This window comes from Lolium perenne, chromosome 7 (assembly GCF_019359855.2).
Source record: "Lolium perenne isolate Kyuss_39 chromosome 7, Kyuss_2.0, whole genome shotgun sequence".
NCBI lineage: Eukaryota > Viridiplantae > Streptophyta > Magnoliopsida > Poales > Poaceae > Lolium > Lolium perenne.
In genome coordinates this window covers 261,600,907-261,624,812 of record NC_067250.2, presented here as the reverse complement: position 1 = coordinate 261,624,812, position 23,906 = coordinate 261,600,907, and the positions used below count along the sequence as shown (strand labels likewise).

Below are 23,906 nucleotides of genomic sequence, written 5' to 3'. Positions count from 1 at the left end.
ATGATTCATGCCACACTCGTTTCAAGAACTAGATGATACCCCGCGCGTTGCTGCGGAAGTATGTGCGTATAACTTTTTGTCAATACTTATTTTCATATTGAAAACTCAATCACCGCAGGCAATAATTCTTTCAATTTCGTGTGGTGGGGGGGGGGGGGGGGGGGGGTATGAGCAGTTAAATTCAAATTATTTCTTTGAAAGATGGATTATACTAACATCAGCAGTACATATTGTATTCATCGGGAGGATATAATGATGGGTGCCATGGTAAACAAATGTGACCAAAACTGCATACATATTTGATCTGTCCAAGCGAAGCACCTTCACTCATTCATTAGCAAGTTCACATGTAGACAATGCAAGACATGAGAACTCATTCACCTTGTTAGATGAACATGATGTTTAACTGACACGCTATAGGTAGGAAAGAACAATGAGAGGTGTCATTAACTCAGCTGGCGACCCAGATGGATAGAACTAAAAGTCGATGCAGAATTTGATGTCCCCAGAGTTATGTTTCAGTTGAAACTGAAAATTCTTTTCTTGCTCTACCATCGGCAGGTCCTAAAAACTGACCATAATAATGCTCCATCTACACTGAAAAAAGAGAGGTCAGAGCTGCAAAAAGTGTTTGTTATAAGGTAAATACCAATTGCTTCCTGATCTTAAAAATGTAAGCACTTGTGGCCATCAACTATGGATCCATAAAAAAGTTAGTAAGCAAACATCTTGGGATATCCAGATAATTGTACCAGTGGTGTCAGGAGGTATATAGTCGACTAATTCAACATTGTCAAATTTGCTCTTTACTCCACTTTTCTCTGCATAATCAAGTCAAAACAGTGGAACACACAATGATTGCACTGACAATTTTATCCAAGGTATGAGAAATATAAACGCTTGGCAAACCTGGTATATATAAAATCTCGCTGTGTGTATGACCGGCATTTGTTGAAATAGAAGCTTAGAATTTTTCTATAAATGATTGCCAATATGTTCCCAATATCTGGTCTGGATAGTTCCCAATATCTGGTCAGGGTAGCTAGTAGGTTCTGAAAACTGAAAGCAGTCAAGAATAATATACATGCTTCCGCTCACCATTTGTAAATTCAATAGGCTTGTTGCTCTGACATCTGATAGCGTTCGTGGTTGCTAGGGCAGGCCCCTGGTTGCAAATCATGAGAAGCAATTCGATGCAGCTGTTGCAAAAGGCAGGAAGAATGTAAGAAATTAGGGTATATAAAATGAGATAAATACATACAACTCAAACTAAGTCGTGAGGTTATATGCGGGCTTGGTATTGATGTCGATTGTGCACCTGCTGGATCTTATGTTCTGTGAACATCAGATTCAGTCATCATTTATTTGATTCTGCAAGAACCAAACCTAGAACTAAACCAGTCAATAATGATGCATTCCAAGCAAACAACCGGGCAAGCAAGAACTTACGAACCGTGCATAAAAATGTGATCTCTGATACCAAAACTGCTACATCAAAGACACTGCCAAGAAGAATAGCTTATGAACCGTGCGATCTTTGATACCAAAGCCCACTTGATCAATTGTAAGAATTTAAGAATCTGATGAAAGACGTCCGTATACAGATATAAGCTCCTGACCTGGAGATGGTAGACTATTGTGAAACAGTAAACCATAAACACCCTCGTGGGAGAGATTTGAGAGATGACCTGACGTTGGAGAGAAAATTCCAGTGTAACTATTAATCCATGGGAGATTCTAGAATATGGATGAGCTTATCCAATGTAAATTAAAAATTTGGAGTGGGAGATGAGAGTTTGTGTACCTATGCAAGCAGGTACTGCTGTCCAGCGTCAGTAGAACGTACACGAGATGATAACAGCTTTCTCCCAGCTTCAGCAAGCAGCGCATAATCCAAAATAATTGGCAGCTTGAGCTAGTAGCACGCAAAATACAATCAAATCGGGTGGAGGGGCAAATCGTCGAGCATTTCGAGGTGGAGCACAACCTACCAGATTGAGGGACATATGTTGGGGGACTGGAAATAGAAAGAAAGGGCGAACTAAAATCGGGAGCTGCCACCTACCAGCATGGAAATCGCTGCCAAAGGTGGCGACCTAGGCGTGGTTGATGCCCATGGAATGGAAGCACGACTTGGTTTTTAACCTGAAGGCGCTTTCAGATGGGGGCGGCCGCTTTTCACCGAATTTTGTGGATCTCGAGCAGCTTGTACAATCCAACCAAAATCCAATCAGATCAGGTGGCGGGGGGATTTTATTGATCAACTCCCGAGCCGGGCGGAGCACAACCTGAAAGATTGACAAACATAAGGTGAGGGATTGAGAATTAAAATGGGGGCAGCCATGTGTGGAGGGCTAGAGGCGCGACGCCTGAAGGAGGCCGCGGCGGATGAGTTCCATCGATCCGTTTCCGCTCGTTGAATGCTCGGATTTATTAGATGATTTCATCAGCATTTGCCTGCGGGAGAATTCGTGGCGAGGTCGCAGCGCCAGAAGATTAACTGTCGGTTATTAGCCACCACCAGGAAGTAGGAACACGAACGGCGGCTGCTCATTTCCTTCACACGACGAACGACGAACGCGCAGTGAATCGCAAAATTGATCCATGAGCCCACGACGGATCAGCCAGTCCACGAAAGGATAATCTAGCCCATGTGTGAAGAACATGCTTTGTGCGGCAATGAAATTAAGAGGGAAGCGAGGAGCCGCGCTCGACCGCACGGCACGGTTGGGAACCAAGCGGGGAGGTGAAAGTTGTTAATTAGATGACGTGGCTTAACGTGAGACCAGCAAAATGGGGCCATCTATTAAGAAAGAGAAGATTTGCGCGAACATCATGTTTCAGGCCAACATGTTTGCACATCTCCACAGAAGTTCCAATGTGAAAGCCCATCATCAAACTATACCAGCAACTAAGATTCTGTCATGCCACACTCGTTGCAAGAATTTACGTCAGCAGCACCTTTCAGGTCAACAAGTTTGCACATCTCCACGGAAGCTCCAATGTGAAAGCCCACTATCAAGCTAGACTAGCAACTAAGATTCATTCCAGGAACTTAATAGTCAGATGTGTAATTTCAGAGATGCCCAGGAAGGAACATACTTGCTTGTATCTTGCTTGTGCGAATCCTTTCACGCTCTTCCCTGTTAAGTATGCCTAAGTTAAAAAAGAAAATTGACGTGACAAACTTTTAGTCAAGTGATGTCATCCCATAATTTTGTACTGTGAACCATATTTTCTGTTAGAGCTTCCTTTCTATTTAAAATTTTAAGTTATAGTTCAATTTGCAATAGGAAAAATCACGACTGTAACTCGGCTTGCAACTGAGAAATTCTAGGTGCAACCCATTTGCAACAGAAAAAATTCGAGTTGACCTTATTTATGGATGAAAATCTTAATTGCTACTTCACTTCTAACTAATGAAGCGTACGATACAAATCAGTTGGTTGTAAACTAGATTGAGCATTTGAGTTATTTTCCAGCTAGCTGAGAATTAGTAAATTCGTAAAAAAATATGTTCAATAAAAGAGCGAAAACATGTAGTCACCACTTCTCTGTCTCTTTGCTTGTGTCGAAGTATACAAATTTCATCGCAGTGCCGCAGTATTTAATTATTTATGTGTAGTATAGTAATCACTGTCTACTTGGTGTTTTGGACGCAGCTTAGTTGTCCAATAATCAGCAGGAGCTCAAACCAATGATGAATTAGCAGGCACCGGGCGCAAAGCCGACGGTCTTCTTGCCGAGGTCGAAGAGCACGGCGTGGGTCTTCTGCTGCGTGTTCCCGATGATGCCGACGCTGGTGTCGTCGCCGTTGGACGCAAACGCCAGGCACACCTGCGCCGGCGTGACCGCGAACATGATCCCGGACGCGTCCACGTCGAGGGTTGCGCCGCCCTGGAACACGAGCGACACCGCCGGCAGCGCCGCCTCGCTGACCCCTGTGAAGTCGTAGCAGGTGTCCAGGATCGAGAACGCCGGCGCCTTCTTGTACCCTTTCGCCGCCATGGCCTTGTCGAACGCCGACGAGAGCGCGGCGTTGGCGGTCGCCGGGAGCCGCGTGATCACCGTGCCCGAGTCCACAATCGTGCCGCCCGTGGAGAAGACGGTCTCCGGGATGGACAGCTGCTCCCCGCCGACGCGGATGCCCGTGAGGCCGACGAAGTAGAACGTGTTCCCTTTGTCGGTCAGCATCGGCGTCAGCTTCGCGTTGGCCGGGGCCGCGCCGGGGCCGAAGTCGAGGTGCCCCGTCGTCCCCGACGACGACGCCGGGAGGCAGTACGCGAACGCGCCGCCGTACTTGCCGGACGCCTGCACCGTCAGCGACGTGCTCCCGCGGCCGAGCCCCATCAGGCCGGCCGCCTTCCCGAACAGGCCGCTGTTCTTCTCCCCGCACCCGAACCGGAACCCCTTGATGGCGTCGTGCGCGATGGTGAGGGTGTCCTGGGCGTAGAAGCCGACGGTAGAGGAGCCGTCGCCGTACTGGAGGCCGTACAGGCAGTGCCCGCCGGAGCAGCCGCTCTGGTCGAGGTCGGCGCAGGCGGGGTCCGCGCAGGAGATGTTGGCGTAGGTGGACGACTTGGCCGGGTCGAAGAGCGGCTGCTTCTGCTTGTAGCACTTGACCACGCAGGGGCGGCACTGCACCCACGTCGTGTCGCTGCCGGTGTCGAACACCACCGTGTACGGCGACGCCGGCGTGCCCAGCCCGATGGTCACCACGTAGTTGCCCGTGCCCAGCGCGCGCCCCGATGACGCCGGCAGCGACGGGGCGGAGGAGGACGTCGAGTGCCCTGCAGGGTTCTTCTTTAGGCTGGGCTGGACAGTTGCAGTGCGCTTCGTCAGTTTATCTGTCGTTGTCGCGGACGCACGGTGCTGGATCGACTCGACGCGGTTCTGGTCGGCGGCGAGGATCTCGGCGTGGGACGGCGGCTTCCCGTGCGCGTCGGCCAGAGGGGAGCACGGACCGTGCCGGTGGGCGATCCTCATCCTCGCTGACGTCGCGGCGTTGGGTTTGTGCTCTGTATTTTCAGGGACATGTTCGGGCTAGTGTTAGAAAATTCAGGAAAAATTCAAAATTTACCTTTTCTTGCGGAATGCTAGATAAAATTCAGGATGGCAGTTAACTACTTGTTCTAGTAAATGATTTCTTGAATTAGAGTTGTAATAATCGATGAAATCGAACCATATGTCATTGTCACACTCAGACTTGGTCATGTAGCTAGTGGTCTTGTATTGTCAGCTTGTCACTCTAACTACCTGGTCATGTTCGACCAGACAAAAAAAAAACGGCAGTAATAGACAACACAGGTATGTCTGCTCACTTTCAGCTATTCTTGTGAAGTAAACATATTTTTTTCAAGTTACCTACTTTGAGGTGTGAATGACTTATCTGAAGTTGCACCCAGTTTTCACCAGCTGCCGCCACATGCTCAGGAACTTTGTAAATTTACTTGCATGGATTTTCTCTCATTTCCTGAGTTTCTTATTCAGCAGTTCTTAAGACCAGGGTTGTCATGAGAAAAAAACACACTTCAATAGCACTCTATTGTGTCATTATGTGTATCTAAAACTATAGAAATCAAACCACACTTAAGTAATCCAGATAACAAAGAATCAACACACGAGCCATCCCAGCATGATCGGAAGCAGGAGCTATAGCTACTAGTCAACATCAGCTGACAGAAGAGAGCAACCAGCCAACTTGACGATGGACCATGGATGCGGTGGAGCTGGGCCAGGAAGGGACTTAACCTTGTGGCGCGGCGCAGGACGGGCCGGGGAAGAGGGACTCCACGTTGAGGAGCACGCGATCACCACCGGAGCTCCCCACCTCAGCACGAGCAGCCCCGACCACGAATGCCGCAACAACGGCTGCGGCAGCGACCAGGCGAACGAAGCAGGCATGGCCGCGGCGGCGAGACGACGAGACAGCAGCGGCCATGGCACTATGGCAGGATCGCACAAGTGGCGCCGTCAGGTAGTGGGGCGGCTTGGTGAGTGGAGGGTGAACACAGACGATCACATATATATAGCCTGGGGCCGGCTGCTGATACGATAGGAGACGTGCGCACTGGCTGTTGCTTGGCGTTGCCTACCACACTACTCCGGTCTCCGGCAGACTCTGCTGACCGGCGTCTCTGTACGTGGACCTGGAGGAACAAGTGCAAGCTTAACATTGGAAGGACGAGGTCGCCACAGCCACTGATTGAAACTGAAATCGTGACGGCACGGCATTGCATCTAGGCTAGGGATGAGTTATTGGACACTGCAGGGTTGCTTTCAGATGGCTACCGATCTGTATGCTACAGTAATTGGAGAACACTGACTGTTCTCTACGGCGAGCGCTGTCCACATTACAATTTCTAACGTGCCCTGAAGGTCTGATCTATGGTGCTGCGACCAACCTGCTTGATGCCCTCGCTTGCCGGTAGCCTCGCCACCGTACATTGGCTGTCGATTTCCCCGCGCCCCGCTGCCGCTGCATGTGTTTCATAAACCAGCCAAAAGATATGCTAGTAATTAAGATAGAATGGAAACATAGATTGATCTAGGGCGCGTGCCCGAGGTTAGAGTTTTGTAGGCACGGATTTAATATGTCACCACATGTATGCAGCTCATTGCCACGGAGTATAATTTCTTTAGTTTTTCAAATTTTAAAATGTTTTATCTTGAATCGTAAGTTGAAATTCACATTCATTTTCACGATTAGCCTCTTAGCGACGAGATCTTCCAAATTAGATCCCATATTTATATATTTTAATTATAATTTTTCAACCTAGTTGACATATTACAGTCATTTGATCACCAGGTTAACCAAAATTGGTTGCCAGGTTAAAATCAAATGATTGACATGTTGTTTAACTTTGATATCACCCATGTAAGCATTGCGTGATGATAATGCCATCTTTTAAGTGATTAGACTGAATCAAATATCCACTCTCTCAACATGTAGATCATTGCTATGAAAAAACATGTAAAAATTATTCGATAACTATGTACAATTTAAGTAGTAACAGTTAACCAGTAACCTGTTTGCTACAATATAATCTAGCAATTGACATTTTTTCGTCAGAACCTATTAAGGTGTGATCTTGTTTTAAAGCCTTCGTCTATACAAACATAATAGTGAAGACGGATTGCTAATTGGTTTAACAGTATGAGAGAAAGTTTATTTTGAATTTCCAGATTGTGAAATGATTTCTTACAAGCATGCATGCATGTCGTTGGCATCTCCACTCCTTATAGAACCTAGGGCTAACACCATGCATCATAGAAAACGTGATCCAAGGCACGTTCTATAAGTAGAATTACCGTTAATTAAGATAGAGGGTCGAAGCAAAAAAAAATATATACGAATTCCAACACATAGTCGGGCTCATGAAAACATGCGGTTTTGCTAGTTCTACGTTAGAAGGAGAATTAGGGAAAATAATTTTATGGGACATATTGCACAACTTCACTTGCCTGGAACCAACTCCAACAGTTAACACGTGGCTAGAGACATGTGTCAACTATTGGAGTTGGTCCACACAAGTGATTTTGTGACGAGGTCACATAAAATTATTTTTCAAGAATTAGGTTAGAGCACGGTTACATATAGAGCAGATTTACATCATGATTCGTGCATTATGCGAGTTACAAGTGGATAAAAAATGAGCATTTTTACCATTGCAAGTGGATCGCAATTGAGCAAAAAATATAACAGTTGATTTGCCTTCGGTTTCAGTGGTATTTTTGTAACAGATATTTATGCGGTTGTGTGCCTCTTAGCTATGCAGAGGCCGGGTCTATTGCTCAAAGTAATAAAGTGCCTATTATCAAAAAAACTGTTGATTTGCATCCTGGTTCGCGTTAGCCGCGAGCTGCAAGTGACCGAGAATTAAGATTAAAAAGTAGATTGATTAAGATGGGAGGAAAACATAGTTGCGGGACGAAAGCAAATAACGCAAATAAAGTCCAACAGGTAATTGACTCATGAAAAAATGCGGTTCTGCTAGTTCTCGGTTGCCGAGAATTAGCCTAGAGCTCGGTCATTTCCAGAGCTACTAGATTTATATCGTGATCTATAAGTGGGTTAGAAATGAGGTTTTTCACCGTTGCAAGTAGATTGCAACTTAGCAAAAGATATTTGTGACTACTGATTTGCATCCTGGTTCTTGTTAGCGGTGAGTTGCATTTGACTAGGAATTCAGCTAATTCTTGATCGATCAAGAACTAGCTGCTTCTGAAAAAATGAGCGTTAGCAATACCACAAGAGTGGATTTCTCTCTCCGAGATGAAATTCAGCAAACACTTGTCGCCCTCGATGATGTGTAACTTTGCCTCCTCTTTGGTACCATAATAATGCGAGAGGGCATAAGTAAAGTGTGCTTGAAGCCTCGAGCATTCCCTGCTTCCCAATCTTCCAAGCAACAATAAAGGTGATGGAGGCACACTAGCCTCACGAGAGGGCCGACGATTGTTTCCACGCCTGGCAAGCTAGTAACTAAGTCATTACGTGTGGCACACTAGTTACAGTCGAGTCCATCCTTATGGCTAATCCAAATAATCTATGCATTACATTGCACTAGGACAATGCCCGCGCTTTGCTGCGGAAGAATAAAATACATTGAGTTTAAAATACAAAACGAGAAAATGCTCTAGCAACATGGAAGAATAAGTTGAATATGAAAGTCTATAAGATATATGACTACAGAAAAAGAAGAAATAATGTAAAGATAGGATATAAGTCGAATCCGTGAGATGGACCAGGAACAATGTTCATTACCTTTGGGGAAGCTTCAATCATTTTTTTTTGAGAGAAATGCTGCGAGCTTTATTACCTCCCTGAAACATCAACATCCAGTATGTTTACAATAAACGCTGGTGGAACACCAAGCCAAATTCTAGACACATTATTCTCGCAGCCCTCCTTAGCTAAAATATGAGCAGCACTATTTGCCGTTCGACGCACAACTTGCGCCATTCCTTCTTCGAAACCTCGAAGCAGTTCCTTGATCTCTTCAACTAAAGGACCATAAAAAGACCGGTCTACCTCCTCCTGGGCTAGTTTGGACACCACCACTGAACTGTCCGTCTCCAACACGACCTTTGCGACCTGCAACCTCCTCGCTAACAGGAGTCCTTGGCGACATGCATGAAGTTCGGCCCCTTCCGCATCGGCAACGTTGGTGAAAAAATGGCAAGCTCCCGCTAGAAAGCCTCCATGGTGGTCACGCACAACCACACCCCCTCCTGCGTTGCCCTCCGCGTTTCTGTAAGCACCGTCCGTGTTTACTTTGCACCATCCATCTGATGGTGCCTGCCACCTCATGATCGGTTTTGTAGCCGTATTCGCAGACCTTGCCCGCAAACTATGCCACTCTTCCACCGCCGCTATGGACTTCCGCACGATTGCAGCAGGGTCCTGCAACTGCTGGGTTTCCCTGAGATCAAAATGTTTGCATACAGCGGTCATCATAATAAATGATTGAAGTGCTAGAAAAATTAAGTTCAGCAAAACTGCCTTTGTGTTAAAGAAGAAAATATATTATTGGGTGTTTGAAGCTAGTACCTACCATCTGAACTATTAACTGGAAACCTAGCTAGCATCAGAGAATTTACCCGCAAAGTGTTTATTTGGTTCAATGTCAAGAATTTAGCACCAATGTGATATGTTGACCCTATTCGCCCCATTCAATCACAGAATACAGATGATACCATATTCCAGAGCATAGCAAAACTTGATGAAATCCATTGATTAGAGAGAATTTGCTGAGATTCAGAATGAGAAATATGGTACAGTAACTTCGAAATTCAGAATCAAAAGTAAACCTTTTTTTTAGCAAAGAAAACTGAACCATTTTCATGCACATCCACACACATACAGTACATAGAAATAAAATTCAGGCTGTGAGCTACGGAATCTAATTCCCACTCGTAGACACTGTCATTCCCGCGAAGTGAATAGGCGCTGGCCGGGAGGGGACTCTAGGCAGAGAATTGTTTGTGGTATTAGTAGTAGATCGGGAGAGATCTGGAGAGGACGGGAAAGAGATTTGGAGGACCGGTGCGCTTGTTCGGATACACATGACGACATGAAGCTGATGAGGCTCCTGTCGTTCGTGCCCTGTGGCTACATCGACGCCCGCTGCCTGCGAATCAGCTTCAGCGATAGCAGGCTGCGACCACCAGAGACAGACGCTCCGCGGCAAGGAGGAGACGGAGTTGGGCTTGGTCGATGGGCGTGGATGCGCGGCCGCAGTGCAATGGCGACTGACGAAAGAATCCGAGCCAGCGTAGAAGGTTGAGATTGGGTACGGGAAGATCTACGGTGGCCGGCGTCTTCGCAGTTCAGTGATGGAAGAATCCGACCTCGTCGTTCATTGGAGATAGATTCAGCCACCCTCGTTGCCGATTGTGGATGGAGGCATCCGGCCTCAGCGTATTGCCCCACCGACCGAGTCGTTGCACGCTGGTTCCAGCAACCCCGTCCTCACCCCATACCGCCGCCCTTGTTTCTCCGCTGGAGCTGGAGCCGCGCGAGAGAGCAGCAATGGCGGCCTCCAAGGCCTTGAGAAACTGGTTGGAGTGCACACGCAACCTCCGCAGTTCCACGCCTGCTTCCACGGAGCTGGTTTGTTGTGCCATTTGAAATTTTGAACAACTACGCCTAATGGTGTGGAGTTATTTGTTATCCACGCCTAATAGTAGAGATTAGTAAGCGTGGATGGTTGTTTTGTTAGTTGCATTTTCTTTGTGACGTGGGGGTATTATTGTCCATCCTGAAAATGTGACACCAGGCATTCACCAGTTTGCTTTTAATAGTAGAGATATATACTCCTCTTACATTCTTCAACCTTGTTTTTAACCTTGCGAAGTTGGAATGTGCATCACAAGTGTTAGATATTGTTTAGGCTAGCGAGGCCGGTTTGATCGTGTACGTGTATACACGTATTGTGTATGGACACGATTCCTAAACCTTGTACAACTCGTGCGTGTCCTTAGTGACCGCCTATATTAACACGCAACCGTACCAAGGCCATGCACACTTAACTCAGTCTTATCTAACTCACACCTTTTGTTTCAGAAGGTGTTGTTTGATATGCGGCGCTTAGGGGTGGTAAGAGCATTGCGAGAATTCACTAGAGGCCGGGAATCATCATCATTTCTGTCAATCCGATGCGGTTAACATTAGTTTCTCTCCTGTTTCATTTTGGTTTGCTTTGTTGAGACTCAAGCAGTTAATTATATCGTGTGGCTGCTATATTAGTATAGTGGGTCTAAACCCTGTTTTGAGGAAATGCGCTCCAGAAACCCACTCAACTCAGCCTTATCTGACCGTTCTATCGGCGTTGCTGTTGGTGTCCCAATCACTCATATTTGCCCCCACACTGTTTATAAATCTCGTCATGAATTCGTGCTAAGTTCAGCTAGCGTGCGGGCTCTAGGATGCATAAACTTCACTGTCCACGCATGTCCCTCTCGCGCCAACGGCCGTACTTGACGTCGTTGTGCCGGGGCCAGCGCAACAACATCATCCTAATTACCTCTGCATCCTGATCGAGTGGTTCCATCCCTGCCAGCTGCATGATTGCTGCCTATGCTTACCAGTTCGCCGCATGAACAGTTTCTTCTCTGTAGAATTTTCCAGATAATAAGGCAGCATGCATGGCCGAGGCACACCAGATTTGAAGTCCTACATTCTGGAGTCTGACCACGGAACGACAATGATCAGCGCGCATGCATAACCGCATATCTGCATTCGGTCATCGGCGCCTTTTTCCTCGAGAATATTGGACGCCGTCAGTAAAGCCGTTGCTACATCAGGAACACCACTAGCAGAAGCGTCTACGTATGCATCTTCTCCCCACGCCATGCAAGTAGGTCTACGCATTTGGTTCGACCGCATCACGGATTAGTGGAACGATGACGCAGCTGTCTGTCAACGTAGCTTGCTCGTCTTTCCAAGCCGGCCGGTTCCTTCCATTGGGATGCAACGGTCGGCGTTGCGGCCGGAATGGAACCTTCGCTCTTTCAGCTTGGCTACAACGCACTTGCTCACACTTGCTCCGTCGCTTGTCTTTGCAGGTCTCCTCCGCCTAGTCTGGACCGTAGCACCGAAGCTCGTTAGGGTCCATGCCACCACGGCGGCTCATCCTTGGCCGGCCAATCTCGGCCAGGTTAATTAAGACACGCGCCAATAGGCAATATCAGTCGCTGGAGTATGCGAGTGCGCAACAGCGACCTGGCGCGCGCATGAAATCTTCACAACTTCACGGATAATAGCATGCACGATCATGGTTGTGAGACTCGCCTTTTTTCCTAAGCGAATGATCTTTTAGAGCGGCTGTCAATGCTTTAACTGTCGTCAGAGACGGAAGAATTTTGATGGAATCCACGTGAGGATGGTGAATTCTCGGACTCTCGCTGAACTACATGTAAAGAGTGATAGTTTAGCTACAAATCCTAGCCGATACAATAAGAAAATACGGAAAATGTAGGCACCACTTTTTGACATAAAATTAAAATATTTGTGCTGTATTTCAGTAAAGGTGTAATTAATCCTTACCAATGATAACCTTGTCAAAGGTAACATGCATGACGATACAATGTGTGTATTCTGTCAATCAGAAAAAAAAATCAAACATTTATTCTTCTATAGTTCTATTACAAGTTTGTCTCATGGCATACATTCAACTACCTTCCAGGCCGCATCTATCATGTAGTGTTGCTAACATGTTTGGCAACTGGGTACATGGAATTGATCCCAATTTAGAATTTTTATTAGGGTGAAAGCATTTGCCGTAATATGATAGCTTTTACTCTGTAGAAATAATAAGAGATATAATTGGCAGTGGCAACTACAAAATCACATTTGTTATCTCGGATGATAGCACCAGCGGCTCCACTGAGATCATCCATGTTGGAAGCAACATCCAACTATATTGATTGTAAAAAAGAATCTATTTTTGAAAAGGGTCATGGACACACTGGCCATGTCTGGCCTGTTAGCGCCCGAGCCGACTGGGAGCATCATGGTGGTTGGGTTGTCTTGTACTACCTTCAACTTACTTTTAATGGCTATGAACACACTCTTCATTTTTCACTTATATTTAGCTTGTGGTGTTCACTCTTATTTTAGTGGATCACTCTCACCTATGTCATCTCACTACTGAAATTAGCTTCTTATGCTTTGGCTAGAGCTTTTGCAGTATCCACAATTACTTTTTTAAACATAAGGCCCTTGGCCCGGCTTTATATATAAAGCCATCACGGCAAACCATAGAGTAGCGATACAACACACCCACAGCACAAACTAGTACCTCCAAAGTGCTGATACCTCAGTACAAATAAGACAAGTCTGGTACCCAAGAAAAACACATAGATGGAAAAGGAAAACTATAGCATGCAGAGCGAGTCGAAGAGGCAGCGTGTAGTCATCGACTGCGTCAGTGTCCTCCGGCCCGGATCCGCGCCTGTAGCCTCCTAACCTCGTCCAGCGCCACGTCCAGTAGTGGTCGGTCCCTCGGTCTGACCAGAACCCTCCAGCTCTGCATGTAGATAGACATTTTGAAGGTGGCGTCAGCAGGGTTGGAGATGATAGTGCCCTCGATAGCTAGCTTATTGCGGATGTTCCAAAGCGCCCAGCATTGCGCCGCAAAAGTAAACCAAGCTATCCTACGCAATCTACCCGTCAAGCCGTTGGCGATGGCGACGAAGTCCGCAGCCCCTGCCGGGTTCCAAGAGCATGAGAGAAGCTCCCTAATGCCAGCCCACATGAACTTGGCGATGTGGCAAGTGAAGAAGATGTGGTCACAAGTTTCCCATTCGCCACAGAGGGCACATCGCCCGTTCGATGGCCCATGCCGTTTGAAAAGCTGGTCTCCTGAGGGTAGTCTTCCCCGGATAAGCTGCCAGAGGAAGACACGGATTTTTGGCGGTACCCTAGTGCGCCAAATGTCCTTAAAGTGCGTGATCGTCCCTCCCCGGGACAATTTGGAGTACATAGAGCGGGTGGTGTACTCCCCGGAGGGCTCCAGCGCCCAGCGAACCACGTCGTCACCCTCGGAAGCGGGTGAGAGGTCAAAAACTCTACATAAGTTGTCCCATTCAACCCTCTCGGCAAGCCCAAAGGTGCGCCGGAAACGAATTCTCCAGCCAACGTTGGACCTAACTCCCTGCACGGTCGCGAAGTGGTTGTCGCAACAGGCAAAGAGACGAGGAAAGGTATAGCGAAGGGGTCCCGTCCCCGTCCACCAGTCCAGCCAGAAGTAGGTCCTCTGACCGCTGAAGACCTGGTGCTTCGCACCCATCTTGAAATACCATTTGATCTTCTGGATGGCATTCCAGAATTGTGATCCTTTGGTGGGCACCGCCGGGGAGAACAGGTCATGATCCCCGAGGTACTTGGCCCTAAGAAGGTCTGCCCATAGGCCTTCCTCATTCTGGTAGATTTTCCAGATCCATTTTAACATAAGGGCAATGTTCATGAACTTGGTGTTGAGGATCCCTAAACCTCCAAACTCCCGCGGTTTGCACACCGTGGCCCAGTCCACCATATGGTACTTGCGTTTGGGTCCCACTCCTTCCCAAAAGAAGCGAGACCGGTATTTGTCCATCACCGCATGGGTCGAGTCATGCAGCAGATAGAGTCCCATTGCAAACTGCGGAAGGCTAGAGAGACAAGAGTTGGTGAGCTCGAGTCTTCCGGCGGATGCAAGGAACAAGCCCTGCCAAGGATCAACCCTGTGGCCAACCTTCTCCGTGAGAAAGTTCCAGTCTGCAACCGAGAGAGGGCGGTCGCTCACAGGTAAGCCGAGGTAGTGTAACGGTAAGCTCCCAAGCTTACAGTTGAGAGCGTCAGCCACCCTCTGACGCTCCAAATCAGAGACCCCTGTCACCACAGCTTCGCTCTTAGCGAAGTTAATCTTAAGCCCGGACATGTTCTCGAAGCAGAGAAGAAGGAGCTTAAGGTTTGCCAACCCGATGTCGGAGGGTTCAAGCAGGATAAGGGTATCGTCCGCATATTGGAGATGGGTGATCCCTCCCGGGATCAGGTGGGGCACCACACCCTTGAGGTGCCCAGACTCGGTGGCCCTGGCAATAATGGCCGCCAAGGAATCCACCATGAAGTCAAAAAGGATCGGGGAGAGAGGGTCCCCCTGTCTCACACCCCGAGCATTCCTGAAATTCTCCCCAATGACACCATTTACGTTGACTGCAGTTTGGCCACCCGAGACCAGCTGCATTAGGCAATGTACAATCATGGGGGAGAAGCCTTTCCTCAACAGAACTTCTCTCAGGAAGTCCCAGCTGACCCGATCAAAGGCTTTCTCGAAGTCAAGCTTGAGGAGGAGGCCCTTGAGTTTCTTAACCCTCAACTCATGGGTAACCTCGTGGAGAGCGAGCACACCCTCATGCAGGCATCGTCCCTTAATGAAAGCCGATTGGCTGCGGTCTATCGTCCTATGCGCAAGGGGAGCAAGACGGGTAGCGTAAGCTTTAGCCACAAACTTAAAAATAACATTGATAAGGGCGATGGGCCTAAACTGCTTGATAGTGTCCGCGCCCTGAACTTTCGGAATAAGAGAGATAACTCCAAAGTTAAGGTGCGCAATGTCAACCCTCCCTAGGGCAAAGTCATTAAGGATCTGGAGGATAGGTCCTTTGAGGATGTCCCAGAATTTCTTAAAAAAGAGGATCGGCAGCCCATCAGGGCCCGGGGCCGAGTCTGGTTTCATGCCATCAAGCACTTCATCGAGCTCGGCCGGGGTAAAGGTGAGCTCCAATCCCCTGTTTTCCTCGTCGGCGATCCTCCTATTAACTGGCCAAAGGTCCTGAGCTAGGGAGAAAGCCCTTTCCTCCCCCTCAGCCCCCATAAGGCCCTGGTAGAACTGGTAGATGTGCCCCATCAGCTCAGCCTGGTCCGAGATCTCCCCATCCTCAGTCATCAGGCGAGGAATGTGGCACTTCCGGCGCCTCCCGTTGGCGAAGGCATGGAAGAAGGCAGTGCAAGAATCCCCTTTAAGGGTCCATTGTAGCCTGCTGCGTTGCCGCCAGTAATCTTCCTCCACACCGTCGAGCTGCACGATCTGGTCCTCAAGGAAATAGCGGAGTGCCCAACCCTCTTCATCTAGGCCAGAGGAGTCTGCAAGGGCGTCAAGCTCCTTGAGCTGGGAGAGGAGGTTGTCCCTAGCCTCCCTCTTAAGTTTGCCTAAATTGCCCCCCCACCCTCGGAGGTGTTGGCGAAGGCATCGCGCGATGCACTGCCAAAGATCGATGCTACAGCGGTGGGGCCCCCGTTCCTGAATGCAGAAGGTCAGTTTGTTTTTGACCATCTGCTCAAAGCCAGCTACCCTTAGCCAGCAGGATTGGAAGAAGAACCTCGCGGGCCGGCGAATCCCCTGTTCGCCGTCGTCAAGAAGGAGGGGGTTGTGGTCGGACCCCACCCGGGTGACCGCCGTAAGAGAGCACAAGGGAAAGAGCGACTCCCAAGAAGGTGAGACGAAAACCCTGTCAAGGACCGAGCGGATGGGGGAAAGCTGCTTGTTGGTCCAAGTGAACCTGGCCCCGGTTCGGTTGAGCTCTCTTAGGGAGAGAGACGCGATGACATCGTTGAATAGGCGCACCCTTGGCCAATTAATATTGTCATTGCTTTTGTCCCCCGGACCCCGAATGAGATTGAAATCACCCCCTACAACGAGAGGGAAACGACAGCTTTCCACCTCGGCAGAGAGTTCCTCCAAGAACTCCCTAGTCCTGGAGTGATCAGCCGGGCCATAGACAAGGATGTAGGTCCATTTGGCTTTCCGACTGCGATGGAAAAGGTCGGCACTGATAAAGAACCTTCCTTTCCGCCAGGTCCCCACCTCGAAACGTTCGTCTCGGAACCCCAGAAGCATCCCCCCGGAGTGTCCTGAGGCCGGCAACCAGTTCCAACAGAATTGGCCACCGCACTCAAGGCTTCTGAGTTCCGAGTCCGAGAAGTCTTGACGGACAGTCTCTTGCAGGCCCAGAATGTCGATCCTGTCGCGTTGCATGTAATCACGGAGTTGGGTGCGACGCCCTTGTCCCCCAAACCCCCTAATGTTGTAAATAAGGGCTCTCATTTGGTCGCGCGCTTCTTGTACTGTATCTTGGAGACAGCAAGAGCGGGAACCTTGGCGCATGCCCTTCTCGGACGGGAGCGAGGCGGCGCAGGCTCATCGCCGGCCCCCGCGGCGAGCACATGCGCAGATGGAGATGGCACCGGGGCTCCCTCCCTAGGCGAGTCCGATGCGGCAGTAGAGGGGACCAGGCCCTCGGCAGGCTCCACCCTCAGAGCCTCCTCAGCCGCAGCCCGAGCCACCGCCGCAGCCTTGGCCTCCAGCTCAAGGCGGCGCGCGGTCTCAGCAAGCGCAGCTTGCACCTTTTCTTTCGCTCGAATCAAGGACAGAGCTTCCCCGGGGTCGCCCGACTTGGGAGAGAGAACTAAGCAGCTATCGCGAATCACCGAGGACAAGTGAGCATCAGAGAGGAGGTCAAGGATAGCGAAGTTATTACCTTTGTCGGTGGTGGTGGTGGAGTGGGACTTGTGTGTTGGAGATATGCCCAAGAGGCAATAATAAAAGTGGTTATTATATATCTTTATGTTTATGATAAATGTTTATATACCATGCTATAATTGTATTAACCGAAACATTAGTACATGTGTGATATGTAGACAACAAGAAGTCCCTAGTATGCCTCTTAAACTAGCTTGTTGATTAATGGATGATTAGTTTCATAATCATGAACATTGGATGTTATTAATAACAAGGTTATAACATTATATGAATGATGTAATGGACACACCCAATTAAGCATAGCATAAGATCTCGTCATTAAGTTATTTGCTATAAGCTTTCGATACATAGTTACCTAGTCCTTATGACCATGAGATCATATAAATCACTTATACTGGAAAGGTAATTTGATTACACCAAACGCCACTGCGTAAATGGGTGGTTATAAAGGTGGGATTAAGTATCCGGAAAGTATGAGTTGAGGCATATGGATCAACAGTGGGATTTGTCCATCCCGATGACGGATAGATATACTCTGGGCCCTCTCGGTGGAATGTCGTCTAATGTCTTGCAAGCATATGAATAAGTTCATAAGAGACCACATACCATGGTACGAGTAAAGAGTACTTGTCAGGAGACGAGGTTGAACAAGGTATAGAGTGATACCGAAGATCAAACCTCGGACAAGTAAAATATCGCGTGACAAAGGGAATTGGTATTGTATGTGAATGGTTCATTCGATCACTAAAGTCATCGTTGAATATGTGGGAGCCATTATGGATCTCCAGATCCCGCTATTGGTTATTGGTCAGAGTAAGTACTCAACCATGTCCGCATAGTTCGCGAACCGTAGGGTGACACACTTAAAGTTGGATGTTGATATGGTAGAACTTGAATATGGAATGGAGTTCGAATATTTGTTCGGAGTTCCGGATGAGATCCCGGACATCACGAGGAGTTCCGGAATGGTCCGGAGAATAAGATTCATATATAGGATGTCATTTTATGTGAATTAAAATGATGCGGAAGGTTCTATGGAAGGTTCTAGAAGGTTCTAGAAAAGTCCGGAAGAAACCACCAAGGAAGGTGGAGTCCCTCCGACTCCACCTCCATGGCCGGCCAACCCTAGTGGGGGAGGAGTCCCAAGTGGACTCCCCCTATGGGGGCCGGCCACCCCCCACATGGAAGGGGGGAATCCCACCCAAGTGGGATTCCCACCTTGGGTAGGTTTCCCTATCACATGGAAGGTTTTGGGTTCGGGTCTTATTCGGAGACTTGTAGTCCAACACTTGGGGCTTCCACCTATATAATGAGGGGCCAAGGGGAGGGGGCCGGCCACCCTAAGACCACAACCTGGCCGCCCCCCTTGAGTGGCCGGCCACCCCCTCCCAAACCCTAGCCGCCCCCCTCTCCTCCATAGCTCCCGCGTGCTTTAGCGAAGCTCCGCCGGAGTTCTCCACCGCCACCGACACCACGCCGTCGTGCTGTCGGATTCAAGAGGAGCTACTACTTCCGCTGCCCGCTGGAACGGGAGGTGGACATCGTCTTCATCAACAACCGAACGTGTGACCGAGTACGGAGGTGCTGCCCGTTCGTGGCGCCGTGATCAAGATCTTCTACGCGCTTTTGCAAGCAGCAAGTGAACGTCTACCGCAGCAACAAGAGCCTCATCTTGTAGGCTTTGGAATCTCTTCAAGGGTGAGACTCGATAATCCCCTCGTTGCTACCGTCTTCTAGATTGCATCTTGGCTTGGATTTCGTGTTCGCGGTAGGAATTTTTTTGTTTTCTATGCAACGTTATCCTACAGTGGTATCAGAGCCGTGTCTATGCATAGATGGTTGCACGAGTAGAACACAATGGTTTTGTGGGCGTTGATGCTCTTGTTATCTTTAGTTGAGTACTTTGCATCTTTATGGCATAGTGGGATGAAGCGGCTCGGACTAACTTTACATGACCGCGTTCATGAGACTTGTTCCTCGTTCGACATGCAACTTGTATTGCATAAGAGGCTTTGCGGGTGTCTGTCTCTCCTACTATAGTAAAGATTCAATTTACTCTTCTATTGACAACACTAGTATCACCGTTGTGGTTCATGTTCGTAGGTAGATTGGATCTTACTCGAAAACCCTAAACCACGTAAAATATGCAAACCAAATTAGAGAACGTCTAACTTGTTTTTGCAGGGTTTGGTGATGTGATATGGCCATAATGTGATGATGACTATGTATGAGATGATCATTATTGTATTGTGGCAACCGGCAGGAGCCTTATGGTTGTCTTTAAATTTCATGTTGAGTAGTATTTCAAAGTAGTTGTAATAGTTGCTACATGGAGGACAATCATGAAGACGGCGCCATTGACCTTGGTGTTTCGCCGACGATGATGGAGATCATGCCCGTTGATGATGGAGATCATGTCCGTGCTTTGGAGATGAAGATCAAAGGCGCAAAGACAAAAGGGCCATATCATATCACATATGAACTGCATGTGATGTTAATCCTTTTATGCATCTTATTTTGCTTAGATCGCGACGGTAGCATTATAAGATGATCCCTCTCACTAAAATCTCAAGATAATAAAGTGTTCATCCTTAGTAGCACCGTTGCCAAGACTTGTCGTTTCGAAGCATCTCGTGATGATCGGGTGTGATAGAATCAACAAGTGCATACAACGGGTGCAAACCAGTTTTGCACATGCGGATACTAAGGTGGCCTTGACGAGCCTAGCATGTACAGACATGGTCTCGGAACACGTGATACCGAAAGGTAGAGCATGAATCATATGATTGATATGATGAACACTTTGAGTGTTCGCCATTGAAGTTACATCTTGTCTCGTGATGATCGGACTTGGTGTGGTGGATTTGGTTCGTGTGATCACTAAGACAATGCGAGGGATATTGTTTTGAGTGGGAGTTCACCTAGTTTTTAATTATATTGAATTAAAATTTGAACTCAATTTGTCATAAACATTAGTCTAAACTATTGCAAATATATTGTAGATATGGCATCCTCAATCAATTTTAACTAGTTCCTAGAGAAAGAAAAGCTTAAGAGCAACGGTAGCAACTTCACCGACTGGTTCCGTCATGTGAGGATTTTCCTCAATGGCGGAAATCTGCAATATGTGCTTGATGCACCGTGATGTTGTAATAACCCAGAACATAGGAACAACGAAGGGTAGATTTAGAAATGGGATGTGCATTTCATCGCAAAACGGGGGAAATTTTCGCGCCTTATTGCAACTAAACCTAAGAGGGATCGAGGTTCTCTCTCATTTTGCACTTAGGGTTAGGCAATGTGAGTTAGGGAAATTTCGACATGATCTCTTTTGTATCTTGCTTGATTTGGGGAATTGATTTCATTTGACAAGTGTCAATACATTAAACAATAAACAATTAACAATATAAATGGAATTCATAATTCAAACAACTTATGAATTCAAACAACTTTGAATTTCAAAGTGAATCACAAATACAATATTCATTCTAGAATATAAATATCACATAATCAAAAGCTCATAAACAAAAACTTGGGCTTTATTGATAACAACACAGATTACAAAGTCTTTACAATATTCTTGATACAAAAATTGATAAATAAGAAACAGAAATGAAAATGAAGATTACAAGTTTATTCCTAATCTAAAACCTAGACTATATGACTTGGAGAATATCTTCTGGCCATGTCCAACTTCATAAACCTGCAAAACAAAGAATCAAACTAGCCAAAATGTTAGAGTTAGCAAATGACACAATATTCAGTTTGGACAGAACCAAGTCACAAGACACACTTGTGCTTGTCCAAAGCCAAGGACACACAAGATAGGATCAGTGACCAAAGCGAGCAGCTGCAGAGGCTCAAGTTTCAGCATATGAGAGCACACAGCTCAAGTGTCTTGGGCAGCAACAGCAAGGCAATGCAAGGGATGAGTCACAAAGTGACCAGGCCTTGTGTGTCATGGTCGAGTAAAAGAAGAGATGGTATAAAAGGATCACAAACCCTAGAACCGGTGCACGATCGACTGATAAGAATCACCAGGTAAGGGTGAAGTTTGAGCAACACATAGTTCATCCTGTTCTTGCTTAAGAATAGCACAAACACACAAAACCTCAGCCATCGAAATCATGGTGACCTGAGAAGATCATCCAAGATGCGGAGGTGAAGGGCTTTGCACAAACCACAAGATCGCAACAACAAAGCATTACTTTCTAGGAGCTGGAACAAGGTATACCTAGTTCTGGAAGAGATCCAAGGGAGCTAATCCCTAATATGCATAAGCATGGGATGAGCAGATGCTCCTATTGGTAGATCATCACTTGGTTTTCACCAAGGATTACTGCCGATCAAAGGCTACTAAGATAGACACTATCCAGATACGAGATCATGTGCACAGAGGCTAGAAAGCATGAACAGAGATGCACACTAGCAAGATCACATGCACGAGATAGCACCAGTAGATAGCATAGATTAGCAGCTAAGACTACACGAAGATCCTAAGCAAGCAACCATCGAAACCTAGATTTCTTCACAGGCAAGCATATTGGCATTCATACTTAATATGATCCCCAAATATGCAAGCAAAGTGAGTAGCCAACAAGATCAAATCAATCATGTGAGCAACCAATCAGTAGCAAGCTACTGAGGTCACATCACACTTAGCACCAATTAAAGAAAGCCAAATAGATCACATCATTATCCAGAAATGGATTCAGATTTTAACTGCTTGTAAAAGAATCATGAACAGCAAACTCATATACAAGCAAGACATTTAAATCATCACTGCATAAGCAGTTCATCCTAATTAAATAATCCAAGCATGAATTTATTACAGATCCATGCTAAAAATGACAGCAGCATACTGTTAAGCAAGACAACTTAATTCATAGCCACTAGAGCAACTCTAGATAGCTAGAAATAAGCAACAGCACAAGTAAGCAACCACACAGTGATGCTTGAGCATCAGCATCACTAAATAATTGATTCATATAGCCACAGAATTAGCGATAAGCAATCATCGACAAGCTATTGATCAAATTGATCAATCATAGCAAGCCAAGCTACAGAGGGATTAGCCAACAAGCAAGAAATGATCCAATGGATCATTGGCTTGCAGAATTAATCTTGAATTATATCACAGGCACCTCTGGCACACACACAAGTGTCACAGATGCATCACAAGTGCACCTAGACAAGCAAGTATGAATAAACCAGTAAGCATAGCAAGCCTATAAGCATGAACATCAGGGTATATCAAGCCATAAGCAAGCACAGCATAGCATGGCAAGTATAGAGCAAGCTAGGAGTAGCAGAGAAGCAAGCATAACATGAACAGCAAGCAAATCGACATGTACCAGTACCAATAACTAGTAATCTGACCATAAGCTTGTAGTAAACCGAAGCACAGCAAGATTGCGCAGCAGTAGCATGACTCTAGATGATCACAAGATCACCAGAGAGTGACATAGCATGAGGAGGAAGAAGCACAGTAACAAGGGGAGGCGCACAGAGGAGTAGGAGGAGGAACAGAGAACCTTACCCGCGCACGGAGGCGAAGCTATGGCATGGCGAGGCGGTGCCCGCGCGGCCATAGCAGCTGCAAAGCCGGGGTAGTCGCCGGCGTTACGCCGACGAACACCACCACAAGCCGGCCAAGACGGAGACGACGGCACGGCGGCTGCGAGCAGCACCCGCGCCAGGTCGGTCTCGGAGGCGCTCACGTCGATGGCGAGGGCAAGTGCTCGTCGGAGCTTCTCAATCGCGCGCGGCGATTCTCGGGTGGATCCAGTTCGAGGCGTTCCGCCAGAGAAGACGAAGAGAGGAAAGCTGCTCGGACGGATCGATAGATCTGCTCGAGGCGGTTCAAGAACGGTAGGTGGCAACCGCGGAGGAGGCCGGTGATGGCCGGAGCAGAGCGGCGGCCATGGCGGCGACGCCATCGCCACGGGATCGCCAGAGGCTAGGGTTAGACGAGTGAGGAGAGGGCCGAGTGAGAGTGAGTAAGGTGGGCCGCTTCGGCGCCACCGAACCCAAAAGGGGGCCAGCCTATTTGGGCCGTCCCTGGGTTAGTTTAATTGGGCTGGGCCCAATAAGGGTCCAGGGGGTATTTTGGTCATTTTACAATTAATAAAAGACCAAAACTTTACCAAATTTTTATAAATCATAAACAATTCTAAAAATCCAATAAAAATTGGATTTATAAATGAAAAATAAATCTTAACCAGAATAAAATATGAAATGAAATTATGGAACAAATTCAAAATTATGAATTTTTAGAATTTAAATAATAACTTGGAATTTTAAATTATTATTTCCTTGTATTTAAAATTCAAGGAAAAATCTCAAATAAGTTCAAATACTTATTTTCCAACATTTCAAAAT

At 47.2% G+C, this 23,906-nt stretch overlaps 1 protein-coding gene and 1 long non-coding RNA gene across 9 annotated transcripts; both read right to left on the bottom strand.

Annotated features, from left to right (window-relative positions):
• Positions 1-230: 230 nt before the first annotated feature.
• Positions 231-2,679, bottom strand: LOC127313012 (uncharacterized). Of its 8 annotated transcripts, none has more exons than XR_007858744.2 (5): positions 2,066-2,679; positions 1,805-1,987; positions 910-1,688; positions 753-821; positions 231-597 (listed from the first exon to the last, which is right to left on the bottom strand). It is a non-coding gene; the product is annotated as an uncharacterized lncRNA (long non-coding RNA). The 8 variants fall into 8 exon arrangements; XR_007858740.2 differs by having other exon boundaries at positions 231-592; XR_007858745.2 differs by having other exon boundaries at positions 231-592; positions 753-1,199; positions 1,319-1,688.
• An 859-nt stretch (positions 2,680-3,538) lies between these two features.
• Positions 3,539-6,157, bottom strand: LOC127313015 (aspartyl protease family protein At5g10770). Its single transcript, XM_051343551.2, has 2 exons — positions 5,752-6,157; positions 3,539-5,018 (listed from the first exon to the last, which is right to left on the bottom strand). Exons 1-2 carry the CDS (start codon positions 5,939-5,941, stop codon positions 3,706-3,708), a joined length of 1,503 nt encoding a protein of 500 aa, XP_051199511.1. The 5' UTR covers positions 5,942-6,157; the 3' UTR covers positions 3,539-3,705.
• Between the last annotated feature and the right edge of the window lie 17,749 nt (positions 6,158-23,906).

Bases quoted from the DNA above. Each gene is read 5' to 3' on its own strand.
- LOC127313015 (XM_051343551.2), bottom strand. From the start codon at position 5,941: ATGGCCGCTGCTGTCTCGTCGTCTCGCCGCCGCGGCCATGCCTGCTTC. The intron at 5,019-5,751 runs GTTAAGTCCCTT...CTGAAAATACAG, and splicing joins GTCCTGCGCCGCGCCACAAG to AGCACAAACCCAACGCCGCG.